The 21,342-nt window shown below is 35.9% G+C and overlaps 1 protein-coding gene across 1 annotated transcript in view; it reads right to left on the reverse strand.

Moving 5' to 3' along the window:
- Window positions 1-21,342, reverse strand: part of STK31 (serine/threonine kinase 31) — a 58,822-nt gene that overhangs the window by 16,260 nt on the left and 21,220 nt on the right. Inside the window, exons 10-20 of the mRNA XM_024563095.4 lie at window positions 19,345-19,467; window positions 14,762-14,941; window positions 13,002-13,118; window positions 11,673-11,792; window positions 9,696-9,827; window positions 7,901-8,002; window positions 5,756-5,836; window positions 4,030-4,155; window positions 3,285-3,410; window positions 3,013-3,099; window positions 2,268-2,417 (exon numbers count right to left, since the gene is read on the reverse strand). Coding sequence (XP_024418863.2) covers window positions 2,268-2,417; window positions 3,013-3,099; window positions 3,285-3,410; window positions 4,030-4,155; window positions 5,756-5,836; window positions 7,901-8,002; window positions 9,696-9,827; window positions 11,673-11,792; window positions 13,002-13,118; window positions 14,762-14,941; window positions 19,345-19,467 — 1,344 coding nt within the window. The remainder of the gene's footprint in view (window positions 1-2,267; window positions 2,418-3,012; window positions 3,100-3,284; window positions 3,411-4,029; window positions 4,156-5,755; window positions 5,837-7,900; window positions 8,003-9,695; window positions 9,828-11,672; window positions 11,793-13,001; window positions 13,119-14,761; window positions 14,942-19,344; window positions 19,468-21,342) is intronic.

Consider the following 21,342-nt stretch of genomic DNA (forward strand, 5'->3'; position numbering starts at 1 on the left):
GGTGATAATACAGTCGATAAATCAGTATAAAAGGGGAAGAATAGTTTTTCGGAGTAACCATGATGTCTACAGTTGTACAAATGGCATACTCAAAAGATGAACTAACCGGGGTCCCTAAGAGGTGAGAACTTTTTTAAATTTTTATTTTATTTTATTTTTAACCTTTTTTTTTTATTGTTGTTCAAGTACAGTTTTCTGCCCTCCCCCCCCCCCACCCTCCCCACCTCCCTCCAGAGGTGAGAGCTTTTTTAAACTCATAATTTAGTTACTTTTCTTAAGATATTATCTTTTCAGATAAATTAATATGATAAAATATATAGTTCAGCAAATCTGCTTTGTCTAAATCCTTCATAATCCAGCATTTCATTATAGTTTTACATTTGCATTTTAAAAATCTTTCAGAGCTACCATATGAAACCCCTGAGCCTACATATTCACAGGTGGCAGGCGTTATCCTGTGACTTGCAGATGACCAACGGATAAAGCATTATGACTTATACTATTAAAAGGGAACTTTTGCCCTGGTTGGGTGGCTCACTTTGTTGGAGCACTGTCCCATGCACCAAAAGGTTCGGGGTTCAATTCCCGGTCAGGGCACGTACCTGAGCTGTGGGTTCAATCTCCAGTAGGGGAGCATGCAATCGATGTCTCTCTCACATCAATGTTTCTCTCTCCCCCCCACTCCCCTCCCCCTACCTCTCTCTCTAAAATCAATAATCATATCCTTGGGTGAGAAATTTTTTTTTAAAAAGGGACTTGCTCAGACAATAAAATGTTTGCAAGGATGTAGAGAAAGTATAATGCTCCTATGAGAATGTAAAAGGGTGTAGCCACTTTGGAAAACAGTTTGGTTCATCAAAAAAGTAAAACAAGAGTTACATATAACCCAACAACTCTACTCCCAAGAGAAAGGAAAACATATCCACACAAAAACTTGTACACTAATATTCATAGCAACATTACTTAAAATAATCAAAAAGTGGAAACCACACAAATATCCATGAACTGATAAATGAAAACAAAATATGGTATACCCATACAATGAAATATTTGGGCAGTTTTTAAAAATGATGCTTAGCCCTGTCCAGTGTGGCTCAGTTGGCTGAAGCATCATCCCAAGCACCAAAAGGCCGTACGTTTGATTCCCAGTCAAGACACATACCTAGGTTGTGGGTTCAGTCCCGAGTCGGGACACATACCAGACACAACCCACCTATGTTTCTTTCTCTCTCCCCCTCTCCCTTCCTCTCTCATTAAAATCAATAAATGTATCTTCAAGTGAGGATTAAAACAAAAATGATGTTCAGATGCACACTACAGCATGGATGAACCCAGAAGACATTATGCTAAGTGAAATAAACCAAAATCACAAAAGGCCACATATTGTTTGATTCCATTCATAGGAAATGTTCAGAATAGGCAAATCTATAGAGCAAAAAAAGTGGATTAGTGGTTTTCAAATGACTTGAGTACAGGTAGAAATAGGAGGTAACTGCTAACTGGGTATGGGGTTTCTTTTGGGGGAGATAAAAATCGTCTGGAATTAAATAGTGGCGATAACGCATAACTCTGTGAGTACATTAAAAACTACTACTAAATTGCACACATTACAATATGTGAATCGTATCTCAATAAAGCTGTTATCTTTAAAGAGAGAACTGCTCCTTCACGACCATGTATACTTGAGACTGCCCATTCAAACAAAAAGAGAGAGATCACAATATGCCCTTTCATTGTCTGATGTTTGCTATTTCTACAAACTGCCTGTTCTGAGGTAAAAAGGCACCAAATTAACAGCCAATGTAGTTGAACCAGCACTTAAATTAAATGAAAAAGTCTAAGGTTCCCAAGTTTCTAAAAATTCCCATTAATCAGAAAATCACAAAGTGTATGTATCAAAACTTAATCTGTTGGGAGGGAGGACACTAACAGAAGGGGAAGCAGGAAATAGCCACCTAGTGTTCCCTGTGTATTTCCTAGCAAATAAATGTTACCTTGATGACAATAAATGATGATTGATGTTGTCAATGCTATTCACTACAATGTCAGCTTGCTTCTAAGGCTGATGATTTAAAAATCCAATGCAAAAATTCAGAAACTCCTGTTCCAGCACCCAGCTGATACAAGCAAACTGCTTGTACTATGTGACACACCTTAAGCTGAAGGAGGTTTTATAATAAATTACCATGTTGTGTACAAGTGCTGAAATACTGCCTAATAACATTAAATGACGTCTAGAGCCCATTTGTAAAATCATAACATTTTACCACAGATTTGGTGAAGTCAAAGTCTCCAACAATTCCTTGTTCACGGTTTAAAGCAAACACATTGTTCTGATGAAGCGCTCCGTGAATTAGGTCGGCCTTGTGCAACGTGTGCAAGCCCTGGGCAACACCCTTCATGACCTTTAAGGCTTCCTATAGACAAGTGCACACAAAAGAAGTCAGGAAGTCGGCAAACCACTTTAATACATGAACCTTTCCTAATTAAAAGAGTTTTCCAGAAGTGAGTAAAGCTTCCTCCAAATGAACCTTTCATAAGAGTTAGAACACAGCATAGAGAAAGAATTAAAGGCCAGAGCCCTGGTTAGGTAACTGGTGGCACTATATATATATATCATATATTAAATATATGGTTTAAATATGTCAATCTCTAAGAAGACTTCAATTACAAATAATGACCATATGAAGCATCTAGGAAAAAAAGACACTGAAATAGTGTTTCTGGGTAGGAAAAATCAGAGTGTCCTTTATTGGTATTAATTAATTCAAACTTATGATGAAATTAGGTCTTTTTGGTATCAAGTCCCAACTCTGACACTGGCTAAGAGACTCTGTGAGTCTCATTTTTCTCATCTGTGTTTAATGGGTAACTCGTATCACAGGGCTATGTGACAAACAGAGTAATAAAAGTTAAAATTTTACATAGTATAAAGCATGTAGTATGCCCTCAATAAAAGTAGGTGTTATTTTCTCCTTCAACGTATCCACGGAAATAGTTTTTTTAACTTACCTCTGAAGTTAGAGGCATACTGGCTTGAATAGCACCTAGGCTTGCCCTAGGATAATACGGAACCATCAAATAAGCCATAGGATCGGACTAAGAAGCAAAACAGAGAATGGGACTCAAAGCAAGAAATTCTTCAATATATTTTAAGTATACATTAATTACACAACATAACTTTTATTTTAAAAGAAATAAATTGCCTCTATAAATTGAAGCTGAAATCTGTTTTAAATGAAGTGTTTTCTGCAAAAGATTAGCATAAGAACTTTACCCTTTACCTTACACAGAAATAGAAATATCAACGGCAGTAACCCAGACTCTCCTTTGGCTTCTCGGCAAGCTCTGTGATAGGCAGCTGCTCTCTGAATCACCCTGGCTTCCGTATCAACGTCCACAGAATAGCCCTTGTACCAGAAAAAGAGCACTGGTAATTCCGGGATTAAAAATCCCACTCTAGTAATACAATACATCGTTCCAACTTAAACATAATGATTTTTATGCAAGTTAAATTAAATCTAATTTTATTTTAAAATTTATAAGTACCTTTTCTATCTGCTTTGAATGCTATAATTTAGAAAGGAAACAACAATTCTACCTGTGGTTTAATATACAGTCCACAACGCACAGCCACCAAGGCCAGGTTAATTATGATGATGACAGTTTCCCAGATCAGAGAAAAGAAGAAATCAAAGAACAGAAGACTGAGTTGGTAAAAAAAAAAAAAAAAAAAAAAAAAAAAGGGAAAATTTCAAAGAGAAATGTAAGAAAAACAAGAATTATAAAAGGCTACTAGACAGAACGTAGTGAGATAAATTTATCTGAAAAAGAAAAGCAAGTGTATCCTATTAAAGAACATATATTACTTAGGGAAGCTTTAAATTCAAAATTAGTTCTGTCAGTAATCATCAAGCTAGTCAACTAATATAATTGAGAAAACAAACTGTGTTTTCACTTGCCTAAAAAGTAATACCACCACTCCCCTTTACATTTGAGTCTCCCACAGTCAGAAGAACGTAAACATACCTTTAAAAGAATCATCTGCCCATTAACCTCAGAACATACCAGAGGACGCTTGCTGCTAAGTTCTTTCATGGGCTCAGCATCAAGAAGATCCCGTTCCAAGCTCATTGTAAAAAGACCACCAGAGTTCTAGGCACAAGTTTTTGTTGCAGTAAGAATCCAAACAATCCCAGCACTTTTAAATCATCAACATAACTAATTACTTGCTATTAGCTGAACTGGACATGATCAACCTACTAGAGAAGCCAATAAAATAAAAATATTTAAAGTTTCATATTTTTTTCTAGTTCCTAGCTCCTGAACTACAACTCAAAGTGTTATCATCATACATTTCATTGCTGCTACAGCTCTAGGGCAGACCCCGACAAAGACTGGCATTAACCAGACATGCTTCCAAGGAACCCTGATGTTCACCTATGAAACTTATGTTGCCTAAAAATATTAAAATGATAATAAAAAGGAGACTGTAGAATAGGAATGAGAAGTCTAAAAACTATGACTACTATGTAGTAATTCTAATACCTCTGCATCTATTTGAAGTGGAATCCTCAAGAGTGAAAATGGTTTTCAAATATTTTAATTCTACTAGATATTTCTGCTACTTTTAAAGAGAAATTATTTTTTCCACCAAAAGCTGAATATCAACTATTTAGATCAAGCTAAGTTTCACTGTGGTGTAGTTTTAGTAACAGGGGTTGAACAAATGTTTTGGGTTTTTTTCTTTAAAGTATTGTCAATACAGTAAGTCATCCACAACCTATGATTGATTCACAGGGGTTTCCTAAGCATATATCACAGTTCAACATCTTAAAATCATGAAAGATGTCCATAAGCCATGATTCAAGCCTTTTGTAATTTTCCACAATAAAATAGGTCAGCACATTTCTTTAAGTTAATTTTCAAGTCCTACATCGCATCACATATTCCCTGACCCATCCTACATGAGAAGTCTCTAAGGCAGTTAAATAATTGCAAGAAAAATTGCGATTATCTGCAATTTTGCTAGACTATTTTAAAGTCCAGTCTGAAAAGAGTTTACAGTAATTTCTTTAACAGCTCTAGGGACTTTAATCTTCACAATTATGAGTTAACAAGTCTACATGAATATCCCTTCCTGTCTCGTATTTAAGGTATTATGATGGAATTAATGTCAAACTTAAAGAATAAATACTGTATCTAGTCCCCCACCCCCATCAGGCATTAGAAAACACAAAGCTAAGAGATTCTGCCCTGGCAGCCAGGGTTTACCACCCCTGCTCCACACTGCCCTTCTAATACCCTGATCTCCCAGGCTCTGAATCCTGCCTGTCCGGAAACCTACACCCACATCAACATCTCTACCTTAACCAACTTCTCTACAATTTTTTCCAATCTGCTTTAACATAAAGGTACATTCTGCATACATTCCTCATGACTAGCAGTGTCCTGCTTTCATTCTAACTCTTGGAATAGCAGCTAAAACTGCACACCATTTCAAAAAATCAAACACCTGTAATGCAAGTAAGTGAATGGGTGTGAGGGAGAGAAAACAAAAGAAAATATAAAAATTAAAATACAGGATGCCAGTATTACAGACAGTTTTGAGAAAATGTCTAATAATGCCCAGAAACTATTCATCAGAAACATTTTTATAGTGAGGATATTGTCAATTTAACACGGACACACAATTTTATCACCCGTTTTCAATACTCTCTGTGGAGCGGTAGCTGTCAGGAGACACAAAGCTCACCATGTACTTATGCAATCCTATTTCAGGGTAAAGCAGAGGCAGCTCAGGGAACCACTTCTGTGCCAAGCTATTCAGCTTCTCCTAAATTTAAAAAACATGCATATTCAATTTTGACATGTTGGTCTTCAGGAAAAAATAACATACCAGTATCTCCCTTATTATCTACCTAACAAGATGTAAAATCTAGTAAGATATATGACCTAAGATATATACTGATTTTGCCTTCTACTACAAAAGTAAGTAGCAAATGAAAACCAAGAGTCATGTTAGATCTAAATTACCATCTCACTAACAGAAGACAAACTTAATTACCAATTTTAGGCTTGGTATACATATATAGGCATAAAATCTTTTTTTTTCCACAAAATCTTGCCTAAAGCCAAATTCTGCACTTACTTCAAAGCTAAAATGAGAAAGTGTGATGATGCACCTACTTAAAATTGTGAAATTGTCATTATTCTCAAAAAGAATCCAGTGACATGTTTAAAATAATGACGATTTCATTTAGGAGGAAAAAACACATAAAAGCCTCGAAAGAAAAAAAATACGTAGCTCTATAAAAGCCACTTGGAAGCAAATGTGAAAATTGAGGATCGTTAGAAAGTCATCTATCACGTTTATTAAGTGAAACGTCTAGACATTTGTCAAGTCACTGGGAGATAGCTATTTTATTCCAGGTGAATAATGCAGTACACAGTCCTATGAGTTCGCTAAATGAAACATAACCTTAAAACATCTACTATTTTCATGGTATTTTATTTTTCAAAGCACCATTCTTAACTTATTGGCTTGGCTAAAAAACCCATGTGGGTTTTTTTCCATAAAAGACACACTCTCCATTTTTTCCAATAACTTTATTAACTTAGGCACTTTGAGTATGTCAGCTATCTCTTGTGTGGTAGAATGCTGTTATCAATTAATGTCTCACTTTGATCACTATCAACTTCAACTGGTCTACCCTGACTGTGGGGCATCGTCCAGTGAAACATCTCCAGCATGAAACTTTGAAAACCATTTTTGACACATTCAATCAGGCACAGCACCTTCTCCATACACTGCACAAATCTTTTTCCTGTGTTTCAGCTGCGTTTTTACCTTTCTTGAAATAATAAAGCATAATAAGCTAAAAATGTTGTGTACTTTCTTCCATCTTCAATATTAAAATAGCTACACAAAAATTCACCAGTTTTGCCCTGGCTGGTGTGGCTCAGCGAATTGAGTACTGGCCTGTGAAAAAAAGGGTCGCTGGTTTGATTCCCAGTAAGGGGCACACAAGAGGCAACCACACATTGATATTTCTCTCCCTCTCCTCTTCCTTTCCCCTCTCTCTAAAAATAAACAAATAAAATCTTAAAAAATTAAAAATAAAAAAATTCACCAGTTTTGATCTTTATTTTTAAATGTACATTGCTATGATATCTGTCACAAAACAATCTTAACAAAATTGTTTCAAATGAACTTATAGACAACTAAGTACTACTACAGCAATCTTACAGGAAAAAAACGAATGAATTTTTTGGCCAACTCAATACCTCTTTCAGATAACATCCCTGAACATAAAATACAATATTGCTTCCATTTGGAGAGAAAACATGCTGACTAACTCTCCCAAGGTCACAAAACACAAAAATTAGTGGTACATTGGAGACTTACAAGATGTAACTTCTCCCTAAAACCAGGTAGTTTTGATTTATGCCACCCTATTAACGCTGTCATGGCAGCATTATGCCAAAATGACACTCATAGAAATGTTAATAAAGGAGAAACTCTCAGGCTTTGTGTTAAACTGAATATATGCAGTATATAGTGTGTTTATGCTATAATCGATTCTTGTAAAAATAAGCAGAAAAAGATGAAAGAGAAATTAATGTCAAAAATTAAGTGATTACTGCTGTTACCCTGAGTAGGAAAATTACAGATGATGATTTCTTTATAATTTTGTGTAATTTACACATTTGATACAATAGTTATGAATTATTTTATCATCAGAAATTAGTTTCTAACTTTACATAAACATTACTGTGCCAACATAACTATGCCAATATAATCTCTATCCTTGTGATTATGGTCCACTTCATAAAGTAGACATATAAACTCAATTTCTAGTACATCCTAATTCAAAACTTCAAAGAATCAAATACTTACATATTCCTCCTGCTCACGATAAGTTTCCTGAAAGACACTATTGCGCAATTGAGTTATTTCTTGTTTTATTCTCTCAATTTCAGATCCATCAAGGTCATCAGACTTTAATCAGAAAGAAAATAAGTGACCTCACAGGCTTGTTGAAGTAGCCTGAAAATAAGTCTTCCTAGTAAGACCTGATTCAACTCCTACGGCAAATCACTCTGATTTCTACATATCCTTCTGTACTTAGCACCTAATAAACTCTCCTGAATTTGTTGAATTAATATTTATCAGCTTATTCTAACACTAACTTTCCAAAACCTACAACAAGTAATTATAAAAAATAAAGACATAAAATCAATTACATAGATTTTTCTCATCTCTTAATTTGTTGTCAAATTTATCTACAATGAAGATGACCAACTGTCATCACAAAGTAAATGTCAAGAACAGAAACCAGAATAAAATTAAATTTCTTGGAATTGTTTTCTACAAGAGATTTTGTTTTTAAAAAATGAAGGTGTGGCACATCTACTGGAGGAAAGATAATGTAGGACTCACAAAGACTCCAGAAATAATAAAGAAGCCACCTTTATAGGTACATGTTTTCAAAGTTAAATGTATTTCTCCAAAAGTTAAGAAAATTAAACTAAAAAAGGCACCATTCCCCACAGTCCAGAATACAATAAAACTGGAAAATCTTAAATCACTACGTTAGTTCTACCGAAGTGCTCCAAAGAGAAACAGAGCTGATTCAAGTTGGATTAAGACATAATAATCAAAAACTATGGTACATTTACACAATGGAATTCTACGCAGCAGAGAGAAAGAAGGAGCTTATACCCTTTGCAATGGCATGGATGGAACTGGAGAGCATTATGCTAAGTAAAATAAGTTAGGCGGTGAGGGACAAATACCACATGATCTCACCTTTAACTGGAACATAATCAACAAAAGAAAAAAGCAAACAAAATTTAACCAGAGATATTGAAATTAAGAACAATGTAACAATAGCCAGAGGGGAGTGGGGAGGGGATAGTGGGGAGAGAGGTCTATAGGAGCTACTATAAAGGACACAAGGACAAAATCAAGGGGGAGGGTAAAGGTGGGGGAAGGAGGTGGGACTGGCTGGGGTGGGGTGGAGGGATGGGGAGAAAATGCAGACAATTGTAATTGAATAAAATAAATAAATAAATAAATAAATATTAAAATTTAAAAAAACACATAATATAAATTCCCTTTTGTACATAAATTGAATTCTCAAAAGAACACTAAGAATCCCTAAATATCACAAAGTTTCAAGCCTAAGGAAGGAATTCATTGCAGATTAGAATGTCCTAATTGTTCTAGTTCTATTATTATATAAAAACAACTTAAAATATTTACAAGAAATAGTATGTCCAGCCATTAAATGGAAGTAAACAAAAGACATCATGATTTTTAAAATACTTTATAACAAAATTCTACCTTTGGGGAAACACCCTATCACTTTGCATGTAGTAGGTTTATATTATATTATAATAGACATTATGTAACAATCCAAACCAAAAGACTTTTTCAAAGTATTCAAAAATATTTATGTTACTGAAATTCGAGGCAGCCATGTGAACTGTTTTTAAAGAACATTTAGTGGCCTGGGAAAATGTTATGTAATAATTTTATTTACATACACAAAAGAAAAAAGATAAAACATATAAAACAAAATATGAATAATGATTCTATTTTAAAGGATGCATCCATGTATTACTTTTATAAAGCAGAGCCCAAGTGAAGTGAGGTACACAAAGAGTTTAAGAATCAACTGTTTGCTTACTTCTTCCAAATTATTCTTTTCAACCAATTTCCATCTCAGTCGAGCTTTTAAGCTTTTCAGCGTCTTTTTAATGGACAACAAGTGGTCCAGATTGGGGGTCTTATTTAAACATTCGATAATCTGCTTCTTGAACTGAGTAAGAGAAAGAGTTATTACATTTTCAAAACAGAGAACATAGTCACTTATTAACCATTTATTATTTATCTATTAAGATTCAACTAGTATTTACTGAATTCAGGTTGAAATAAGAAAGTCTACAATTTTCAACAAGATAATTCTACCACTTGGTTTCTTAATTATTCATATTTATATTTAGAAGACTATCTGTGCCAGGAATCAAAGTAGCAAAGGTAAAAAAAAAAATCTCAAGGTGATATATACAGTAAGTCATACTCTTCCAGAGAGGATGCACATTGGAATTTCTAGTGAGGAAGTGAATTAAATTACCTTTCTCAAAAGTAGTTTGATAATATGAGTCAAGTTTTAAAAACGTTTATTCCTTTTGACTTAGTAATTAATAATTTTAAGGAATCTGAGGAAACAGACATGCAAAATTATGTACAAGATTATGTACACTGTTATGATAAAAGAAATTGAAAGCAACCTTAATGTCTAGTACAGAGGAAAGGTTAAATAACATACATCTAAATGAGGGATGATGTTTTAGACACTCAAAATTTCTTATATCAGAAAATGTTCATAATACACCATTAAGCAAAGAAAACATTTTCAGAACAGCTTACAAAATCATATAATGTACACACATACATACAAGGTGCCATACAGAAAGGGACCACAGACACACCTCGTTCTACTGCCCGTCACCTGACTGCACTTTGCAGTCTGCACTTTTTACAAATTGAAGGGTGTGGCAACCCTACACCAAGCCAGTCAGTCTATCAGCTCCGTTTCTCCCACAGCTATGCTCACTCCATGTTTCTGTATCACGCTTTGGCAATTCTCACACGATTTGAAACTTTTCCATTATTATTGTATTTGTTATGGTGATCTGTCACCTTTGACATTACCACTGTAATTATTTTGGAGGAACCACAAACCACACCTATACAAGACAGCAAACTTAGCCGATAAATGTTGTGTGTGTTCTCACTGCTCCACCCATCAGCCATTCCCCCATCTCTCTCCTTCTCCTTGGGCCTCCCTATTTCCTGGGACACAACAATAATGAAATTAGGCCAATTAACAAGCCCACAATGGCCTCTGAGTGTTCAAGTGAAAGGAAGAGTCACATCTCTCACTTAAAAGCTAGAAATGATCCAGCTTAGTGAAGAACTATCGAAGCTGAGATAGGCTAAAAGCCAGGCATCCTGCATCAGTGAGCCAAGTTGTGAATGCAAAAGAAAAGTTCTAAATTAAGAGTGCTACTCCAGTGAACACACGAATGATAAGAAAGCAAAACAGCATTATTGCTAATATGGAAAAAGTCTGGTGGTCTGGATAGAAGATCAAACCAATCACATTTCCTTAAACCAAAACCAAATCCGGAGTAAGGCCTGGCCCTAACCCTCTTAAATTCTATCAAGGCTGAGAAATGTGAGAAAGCTGCAGGGTGAATTTAATTATATAAGGAGGAACCCCCCACCAAAAAAAACAACACAGAATTATCTTCTGGAAAGCAGGTGCCTTGTAGTACAGGCTTCCCTCACTACGTGAGTGTTCTAGGAACCTATCTGTATCAGTGTACCAGCTGGCATTGTTGTGAGAGGCTGCGTTCAACTTCAGTGAATTTTTTTTTCACTGAAAGAATGCAGTTGTAAGAATAAACACACATTTTTTATAAATAAATTCCATTGGGGAGGGGTCTGCCCTCGTATACCAGCTAACAATGGCTATGATGCTTTGCTAGCAACAGTAAATAATTTACCTACACACTGAGTAAACTACTTGAGAAAAGTCTAAGTATAAAATATATAAAGCATCAGTATGTAAGACGAATAAAATAAAGAACAATCCAACCTCAATACTGTTCTTGTACTTGGATTGTACTGTGGCAATAAGCCTTTCCTCTGAATGGATCTTTTGTAGCACTTGACTGTATGTATTTAAAATGATCTCCTTGTCTGCATCACCTTGCTCCTAAATGAAATCACACACATGGAATTATGGACAAAGGAGTATTCACAATAGTTAAAACTTTCAGTAACAATGGATAAACTTCAAAATAGTGCCTTTAATAAATTTCTATATCCATTTAAAAATATTTCTTAAACCCAAATCTTTTTCTGGACAGAAGAAAGACTAACGTCAAAGACGTTCGCGTGGGAAAGTTTACTCCCGTCACACTGTCATTCCTAGAGCTGTCTGGAGTAGAGGAGACCACGATGCTACGATGCTAAATGTGGGAACTAAACGATGCATATGCAGAATGTGACCACTTAAACTTACTTTTAGAAATCATCTATAAACAACCACTTTTAAAATCAAGTCTGACAGCCCAGGGCCACTGTGGCTCAGTTGGTTGGAGCATCATCCCATAAACCAAAAGGTCACAGGTTCAATACCTAATCAAGGCACATGTGAGAGGCAACCAATCGATGTTTTTCTCCCTCTCTCTCTCCCTCCCTTCCCATCTAAATAAATAAATTAAATTAAAAATCTTTGAGTATTTAGGTAAGGATAAAAAAATAAAAAATAAAAATCAAATCTGACAAAACCATCCAAATAAGGACTAATTGGTAATAAGGGAATACAATAATGGTATATATTTTTAGTACCAATCTAAATAAAATCACAGAAGGTAAAATGAAGAACATCACCACTGAGACTTTACTAAGCAGCTGAAAAACTGGAAAAGAGTCTCAGTAAGCAATATTAATATTACAAAATACTCTTTTGAAGAGCTACACTAACTTTTAACTTGACATAGCAACAGAGAATATACACAATAGAGAAATGAAGCTACTAATCAACCTTGTGTATCTGCTTCCAAAACTTTCACAGATTTTATTTCAAATCTTCACAAATTCTAGGAGTCTTTTCTTACAGTCACTGGGTATAATGGACTAAAGAATCAAATGATACGGACAGCTAATACACTTAGATTAACAACAGCTTTCCTAAAATTAAACATTAGATTTTCTTTTTTTTTTTAATGTGAAATATTCCATTAAGATGAAAATACCACCCCGTGGAAGAATGAGGTTTTGCTTTGTATTTGGATCTTAACTTGACAGTGTTACTATTTCAAATAAGCCTCTAAAAGAAAAGCTAAAACCAGTCTTGATACTAACTAGCATGAGAAACCATTTTGCTTCAAAGGAAGCAATAATAAATATCAATACTCACAATCAGAGATATCTCCAGCTCTTTGCAGACACTTGATTCAGTCTTCTCTAGGATTTCATCAATACTATCAATTGTATCTTCCGAAGTCAGTGAATCTTCCACAGATAGATCAAAAGCCTCATTTGCAAAAATAAAAGCATCAAGTATCTCATTTAATTATTTCAATGAGTACTGTGTCCTTATAACTGGAGCAGAGCATTAGCCTCTGCACTGAGCAATGTGGGGGAAATAAGGATACACAAGAAAGATAAAGTACTACCCTCGTATAAGTAATGCACCAGGAAAAAAAAGGTACAGACTCATCACACACCTAAAAAACAAAAACCAACAAAAAAAAGATTTTTTTAAATGTAGTGAGTGGTTAACAGAGGTGAGAAAACAATACACAGGAAAAATATGGAAAGAAAACAAAAAACAGCCCTGGTTGGTGTGGCTCAGTGGATTGAGCAGTGGCCTGCAAACCAAAGGGTCACCAGTTCAATCCCCAATCACGGCACATGCCTGGGTTGCAGGCTCAGTCCCCAGTAGGCAGCACGTGAGAGGCAACCACACATTGATGTTTCTCTTCCTCTCTTTCTCCCTCCATTCCCCTGTCTCTAAAAATAAATAGATAAAATCTTTTTTAAAAAAAGAAAGAAAGAAAAACAGAGACAAGACCAAGATGTTTTGGGGGAATAGTAAAAGAGGCGGTCAGAGTAAAAACTGGTGAAGAACCTTAAATGCTCAGGTGGCAAGCTTAAATCTAAAAGGTACTAGGCAGGCAATGTTACCTCTTGAACAAGGAAGGAATATGATTATACCCGGTATTTACTGATGACTTACTAGTATTTAGGAATCTGGAGATTAAAGACTAAACCCAAATGGTTCCATTTCATTAGGAAAACAAAGTATTTTCTATCAGGATATAAACTTTATAATAAGGTGCTAAACAGAATAAAATCAGGGGCCCAAATTATAATACAGAACATAGAGAGTAGATTTTTTCCCAAAAAACAAAGCTAGAAATCTGTATCTGGAAGTCATTCCCACAGATAAGATGAATGATCGATCCCAAGGGTGTCCTGACCCTTGCTAAGGAAGTTGTAAAGCAAACAAAGGAACAGAGAATCAGTAACAAAATTTGGCTAACATTTAATTAGAGTTCTGAGTACATTACACAGACTCATATGCTCCCCGCTTTTGGAAAATTACATGCTGCTTTTTATAATAATGAATAATAACTAAAAAGAATGATACACACAACATCCTTTCTAACATCTAATATCAACCAAAACTAATATTCTCCATTTATTTTAGGTATCTTTAAGATATTTAAGATGTTTAAAACTCAAAAGATTAAGCAATGCCAATTAACATATTATTTTAAGCATGACTAGTTAGCCAACTGATGTTAAAACATGTCTTGCTAAAAAAGAAAACAAAAAAAGAGGAACACTCTACTATATCCTCTTCAGCACATGTATTTTTACATCCCTTATCTTTATACTATAACCTCAAAATATACAGTATTTACAATAAACCCCGGTGATACTATCTTACACCCACCACTTGGCTGAAGTTGGTCTCATGCCTGTCCTACACGGAGGCCACAAACACGAACTCCTCACTCCTCCACCCCAGCACACACATTCTCATCCATATTCATTCTCATTCTCTCTCTTCCTCCACCCTATTCTCTCTCAGAAAACAGGTAAATTATGTTGGGGAAAAAACCTTATTTTGATTCCCTAGTTGACGCTACTGGCAAGAGCTCTCCCTACCTTTAAGGCGCTCTGGAACCATTCTACCAGACGGCGCAGGGAAGCCTCTGTCTCACTTCTGACACTGGTGAACTCTTCTCTTTTATCACACTTCCAGTCATGAAATTTTTTCAGTATTTCTTCACAGTCTGTCCCTTCGTTTGCCTGTCCATAGACTGCTTCTAACGAGGTTGACAAATCCTGAAGAGATAGATTTCTGTTTATTAAAGTTTACTAACTTCCTATTAGGATTCAAGCACTAATTAGAACCTAAGAGACAGAAAGGTACTATGCTGAATTCCTACCCTTGAGAATTTTATAAACAAAACAGAATAATTAGACAGACATAAAAACATAAAACCACCTAAAAGCTGATTATTTGGATCCTAAAAGTAAAAGTTTATTAAGTGAATTAAGGTTACATTCAAATAGAAAGCTTTATATTCTTAGGTCTTTAATTAAGTAGAAAGGCCCCTCTCTTCTCTGACATCAAATTAGAGTCACTACTATTTCATCCTGACATGGAAGTTTCTGAGTCCTACTGCTTAATAAAAATAAACTACACACAAAATATACAAATAATTCCAATCAAGAGAAGACACTAAACATATATATGTACTTAAAAGTATTTTTTAAAGAAGTGGAAGAGACAAGAGAACCTGCTGGATCTTTCAAGGAATTAAACTCTAGAAATGTCACAGAGATAAGAGGAAAACTCGATTCCAAAATTTTTTGATCACGAAACTCTGAGAAGCCCTTGGAAAAGAAGAGGACAGTGTAACACTAAGTAACAGTCTGTGCGAGTGGGAGAAGGCCATACCACTGGTGGGAAAGGAGAACTTTCTTCAGATGCCCTTTCCTCTCCGCCACAGTGGGGAGGACAGCAGCCGTGCTAGCACGAGGCAATGGGTTTATTACACTAGCAAGTGCAGGATCCCAGACGAGGCGAAACTGATAACCAGTACAGAAGAGGTGTCCAACCCCTAAGCATTCTCCTTCATTCCTCTTCCTCTGAACACCTGATAGCATTGACACCTCAGGGCAGCCCCTGGAAAAGAGCATGGCCGAAGTAGAGGAACTGGGAGGCCCACTGGAGAGTAAGATCATGTAGAAGAGAAGCCAACAGGAAGTAGAGCCCAGACCTCAACCCTAGAAGCTGAGCAACAACTCCACCCTATTCCTAAACCCACCTGAAGTCTTTGAAGTTATGGTCCAAGCTCTCACCCTTCCCTGGGCTCCTCTACCACACTATCCCATACCTATACAGTAGCATGGGATTAAGACAGCTTCGAGTTCTCCAAGGGGACATGAGCTCTTGAGGGGAGGTACAGGGAAGGATGAAAGTTGTAACTAGTATAAACACTCTGAGAGAAAAAACATAACAAACTAAGCCACCTTATAAAAAGGAAGCAAAATCAGTGGCCCAGATAATATAGCATTAACTCAAAATACGTGTAACAAACATTCTCAACAAAAAGAAAGAATCTTGGAAACACAAAGCAAAACCAAGTAGTTATAAATAATAACCAACTGAAGTTATGTGGTACGAAAGAAATAATGTTTGCAATAAAGAACACAGTAGATTGGCTAAACAGCAGAAGGGGTCAGCTATAGAACCAATTAGTGAGCTAGATAGTTAAGTCAAGGATCCCTTCAAAAAGGCAAAGAAAGGGATCAAAAGAGAAAAAAGTCAATAAATATATTAGAGGATGAAAGTTTAAATATCCACTAACAGAAGTCTCAGAATGAGAAAAAATAAATAAATGGGATAGGAGGGGAAATGGAAGACAGCATCTTAAATCATTATCAAATATTTCCCAGAGTTAAAGAAAGACATTAAAATCTCAGACAGAATGGACTCAGATTAAATATAAACTTAAATAAGTTTGAGTATAATTAAGGAACAAAGTCAAGAGAAAATGTTAAACTTCCAGGAGCCAAGAAAAGATCACAGAAGAACAAAAATCAGACTGATACCGACAACTAAGGAAACGATTAGATGACGGAGTATAATTGGGAAGAAAAAATGGCCTTTGGACCCATACATTATAGCCGACTCAATGACTGTTTAAAGTCTTAAATGCACATAACTGTCTAAACCGTTTAAGATATCCTGAGACACCTGAGACACGCAGTAAGCTTTCAAACAAAATACTCCAATACAGAGAAAATCCAAAGGACATCCAGCAGCTCACGAAGTGAGAATGAGAAAATAACTCTAGAGTTTGTTAGGTAATTGAGTGAGCAGATACAATATCCGTAACAGTCTGTGACTAAAATCCTAGACAACAACTGTGATTGTCTGGTTAGCCGGCTTTCGGAACGGAGACACAGAGAAGGAAGACACACCGAAGACACCTGAGAATGTTCTGTGATACTGGGGGTAGAAGGCAGAACGGAAGAAAAAAGAACCCACAAGAAACAAACACAAAATGGAGCACATATGAATGACACATGGACACTGTGTGGGGACTGACTGTGGGACTGGGGTGCTAGGCGGAGAGGGGCAAAGGGGAAAAAAAGAAATTGGGACAACTGTAATAGAATAACAAAAAATTTTAAAAAGAAACAGAAAATGATCACAGAATTAAGTTCTAAAAAAGACTAATTATAAATATATAAATCAATTAAGTTATCCATTGAGACAGATTTATAGGTTGGATTTTTATTTAATTGATCCATTAGTATGTTGCCTAAGAGAGAGATTTAAAATAAAGTGGGGGGGGGGGAGATATGTAGAGCAAATATTAACCAAAAAGACAGGTGAAGAAGAAAATTCTAAAAGGAAAAAAAAATTGTATCCCAAAACACCTTAAGGAAAAATAAGAAGTTAAAAAGAAAACACTGTTTCAAATACATAGCAATCATGAATATATTAACACTCATCATTACAGCATTGAAATATTTTGAACAATTTAAAGAGTTAAAATATAAGAAAATAGATTAATTACAACATATAACAAAAATATCCCAGAACTGATAAACTGATTAGGCCAAAAACTAGGCAAAGATACAAAAGATGAAAGCTTAAAATAATAGCTATATATCAGGGACTGAAACCAAGAAAACCTAGAATATACTTTTTTTTTTAACTTATTAAGGAGCAGAAAATCAACCATGTATTATAAGCCACAAAAGAAGTCTGAATGAGTGCTGAGGAAATCAGAAATCATGAAATTTAAGTTCTTTGGCTGACCTTCATTACTGAAGTTCTATTCCTTAATTACTTGAAATAAGTAAAAATCAAACTATTTCTCAGCAAAACAAAGAGAAATTTAAAGAATATTCTTGTGATCTAGGGGAACAGTAGAAAGACAAACCATATATAACAAAAAGTCATTTTAAAAGCAAACTTTAAAAAGAAAAGAGCTTAGAAGACGATCTTCGTTGCAGACCCTTACGAATATTTACTGACACTTCACGAGAAGAAATAAGCGCTCACAGGGCAAAGCAGATGTTGCACTGCAGACCACTGCCCTTCACAGGCAGGGCGCACTCCACCAGTCCGGCAGAGCTTACACCAACTACTTCTGCAATTCCACCTGAGAAAACGTGTCGGCCAGGGCTCCAACGGCTCCTGAACCACACACAGTACCACCAAAATGACATCTTCATCCAGGTGAACACAAAGACACAGTGCCCAGATGCCCCTGAACATTCTTTTCTCCAGCTCTCCAGAAAGCTCACTCCCTGCAGTCCAACACAAGACAAGGAGACCAGCTAATAAGCTACCACTCAACTTGGTACCAACTATACTCACAAAGCAGCAGAAGTTCAAAGATATATAAAAGGTAGAAGGAATACAAGAGGGTTGTTTTCCAATGATACAACCACACCCAGAGCTTAAAGAGTACCAACAGAAAACTGAGAACTAAAAGAGTTCCGCAGAGTTTGCCAGATTTTTATATCAATATATAAAAATCAATAGTATTCCTATAAATCATCAAAAATAACTAGCAAATGGAAAGTAAGATAATATTCACAGAAACAACCAAAAGTAGAAGTATCTTGGAATTAAAAAAAAAAAAAAAACCACATGAGGCCTTTTACAGAAGAATTTTAAACATCATTAAAGGACATTAAAAAAGATCTGCGTGAGTGAAGAGAATATTATGTCAATAGGTGGAAGGATTAAGGGATGAAGGGTCACGCGCATTCACTCCAAATTACAGTCTGAGATGTAAACTGGCTGAGATGGTGGGACAGGGCTGAAAACAAGATGCCACAACACTACTCAGCTGTCGTGCTCCAGCCTCTGAGCATGGATTTTAAAAATCCCGGAACCGAAGGATCAGGGTCCCTCTCCCTCACTGGATTTTCTGCTGGAACGCAATGACCAACAGGGACTCACATGCCTGTCACTGCTCCTGTCCCCCCCTGTGAGTGCTGCTCAGCAAGTGTGACCAGTTCACCTGTTAAATACATTCGTATGAAATTTTAATTCCATTAAGAAGAAATGAGAATTCAACAGAGAAGAAAAAACATTTGCAGCCATCAGTACTAATGGAAGTCTCAAGGAAAATGCTAATTTCACCTCTCCAATGATAAATGTGTATATTTCATGTGTAATGTAATGTATATTTAATATCTTTCTAAATTCCAACCTGCAATGCTTTCAAGCGTTTGCCAAGAGGTAACTCATCTACTTCCAGAATGAAAACGTCTACTGCTGTGCACAGCTTCTGCTGCACTTCATTCCTTCTGGCGATCAAAGCACTCCCTTCGTTCTGGAGGAGGAGGAAAAAATAACCACCATCATTAACGAATACATCCAGTGTTTTCTTACCCGCTGACCTATATGAAAAAATGAATCTCCTGAAAACAGTAAAATTCAGCATTACATTCTCCAAACACAGTCGTCTTTACAACAAACACCTTCCTCCTTAGATCAACAGATTCTGTTCCCTTAATTATAGAAATAAGACATTTAAATTCAGCAATCCTGCTCTGCTAATCTTCTTTTTCCCATTATTTCTGCAACAATGAAATTTTTGTTTTTCTTAAGAAAATTATACAAGTTCCTCTTATTAATTACACACTGCCTTCCTCCTATTCCCATGCCATCCTCAATTCCTTCTCTACTTCTCCTTCAAGATTCTGTCCGTCTCTACCAGGATAAAACCTCCAGCTTGCCCAAGGGGCTATATTTGGAAGCACATGTGAGAGATGTCCAAGAACCCTGTGCATTCATTACCTCTAACGTAGTCCTTATGAACCTGCACTGACCCTATCTATTTATACATCCCTCCATTCCCAAGAAACATGAGAGAGATACCATCTTAAACAAATGTGTGTTTCTATAGTAAGGGAAATAAAACGTCAACTCTGAGTGGCAATTATGACTATATTTAGTCAATAATCACTCTTCAGCTACTGAGTGAACTTTAGAACAATGAAGCCTAAAAGTAAGTCCTAAAACAGCAGCAGTAGCAAAAACAAATTTTGCTTAAAAAAGAAACAAAAAAATAAAAACACCTTTGTTCTACTGGAATACCAAGTCTTAGAGCTCCATGAAGCCCTCCCCCTCTGTCATGAATCACTTTTCCTCTGCTCAAGCCACAAAAACAAAATTCTTAAAAATGTAGTTTTTTCATTTTATTACATGAAATACACTATGAAATATTTTAATATGGGCAGTACGGTTTAAATGGAAAGAGAACAAACCTTGCAATCAACCATATATAGGTTCAAATTCCATATTAACATTTAGAACTATGTAATCTTGAGCAACTTCCTTAATCCCTGTGAGCTTCAATTTCTTCATTTATAAAATAGGAAAAAAATGCCTATTTTAAAAGTTAGTGTAAGAGAAGAGGGTAAAGGGGAGACTTGACTTGGGGTGGTGAACATACAATACAATATAGAGATGTATTATGAGGGGGAGACCCTAAAAAACTAGAATTTATTTACAAAAAATTGTGTATTCATTCTTAAATGTTGAAACTTCAGTCACCTTCAAGTGCTCTCCATCTGATGCAACACACCTAACCGAGACGTTTTTTCCACTGCTCAAAACAGTTTTTGAACGCCTCAATTTTGATGCTTTTAGTGCTTCTTCCATTTTTTGTTTCGCCTCTTCCACATTTACAAACTTTTCTCTTTGAAGACTTCTTTCATCCGGGGAAACAAAAAAAGTCACTTGGGGCAAGCCAGGTGAATAGGGAGAGTGAGACATGGGGGTCATGACGTTTTTGGTCAAAAACTGCTGAACACTCAGCATGATGTGGGCAGGTGTCCTCGTAAATCACCCATCATGAAACTGGCAAACACACTGAGTCTTTACAAAAAATTCAATAAAGCCAAACACATCTCTTGCAACACCAGCTAGTGCACTGACATAGATGGGGTCCTAGAACACTCACCTAGCAGGGGGAGGTCTGTACTACAAGGGGCCGCCCTCCAGAAGATAATTCTGGATTTTTTTTTGGGGGGGGTCCCCCCTCATATAGAATTGTACACATGAAATCTATATAATTTTATTAACCAATATCATCCCAATAAACTCAATTTTTAACAAAAACAAAACAGTGTAAGAAAAAGTTTATGAAGTACCTGTAACACTGTCATGTTTCATATAGACTCAAAAATTATTACTTATGTCA

The sequence above is a fragment of the Desmodus rotundus genome, chromosome 6, assembly GCF_022682495.2.
Source record: "Desmodus rotundus isolate HL8 chromosome 6, HLdesRot8A.1, whole genome shotgun sequence".
Taxonomy (NCBI): Eukaryota; Metazoa; Chordata; class Mammalia; order Chiroptera; family Phyllostomidae; genus Desmodus; species Desmodus rotundus.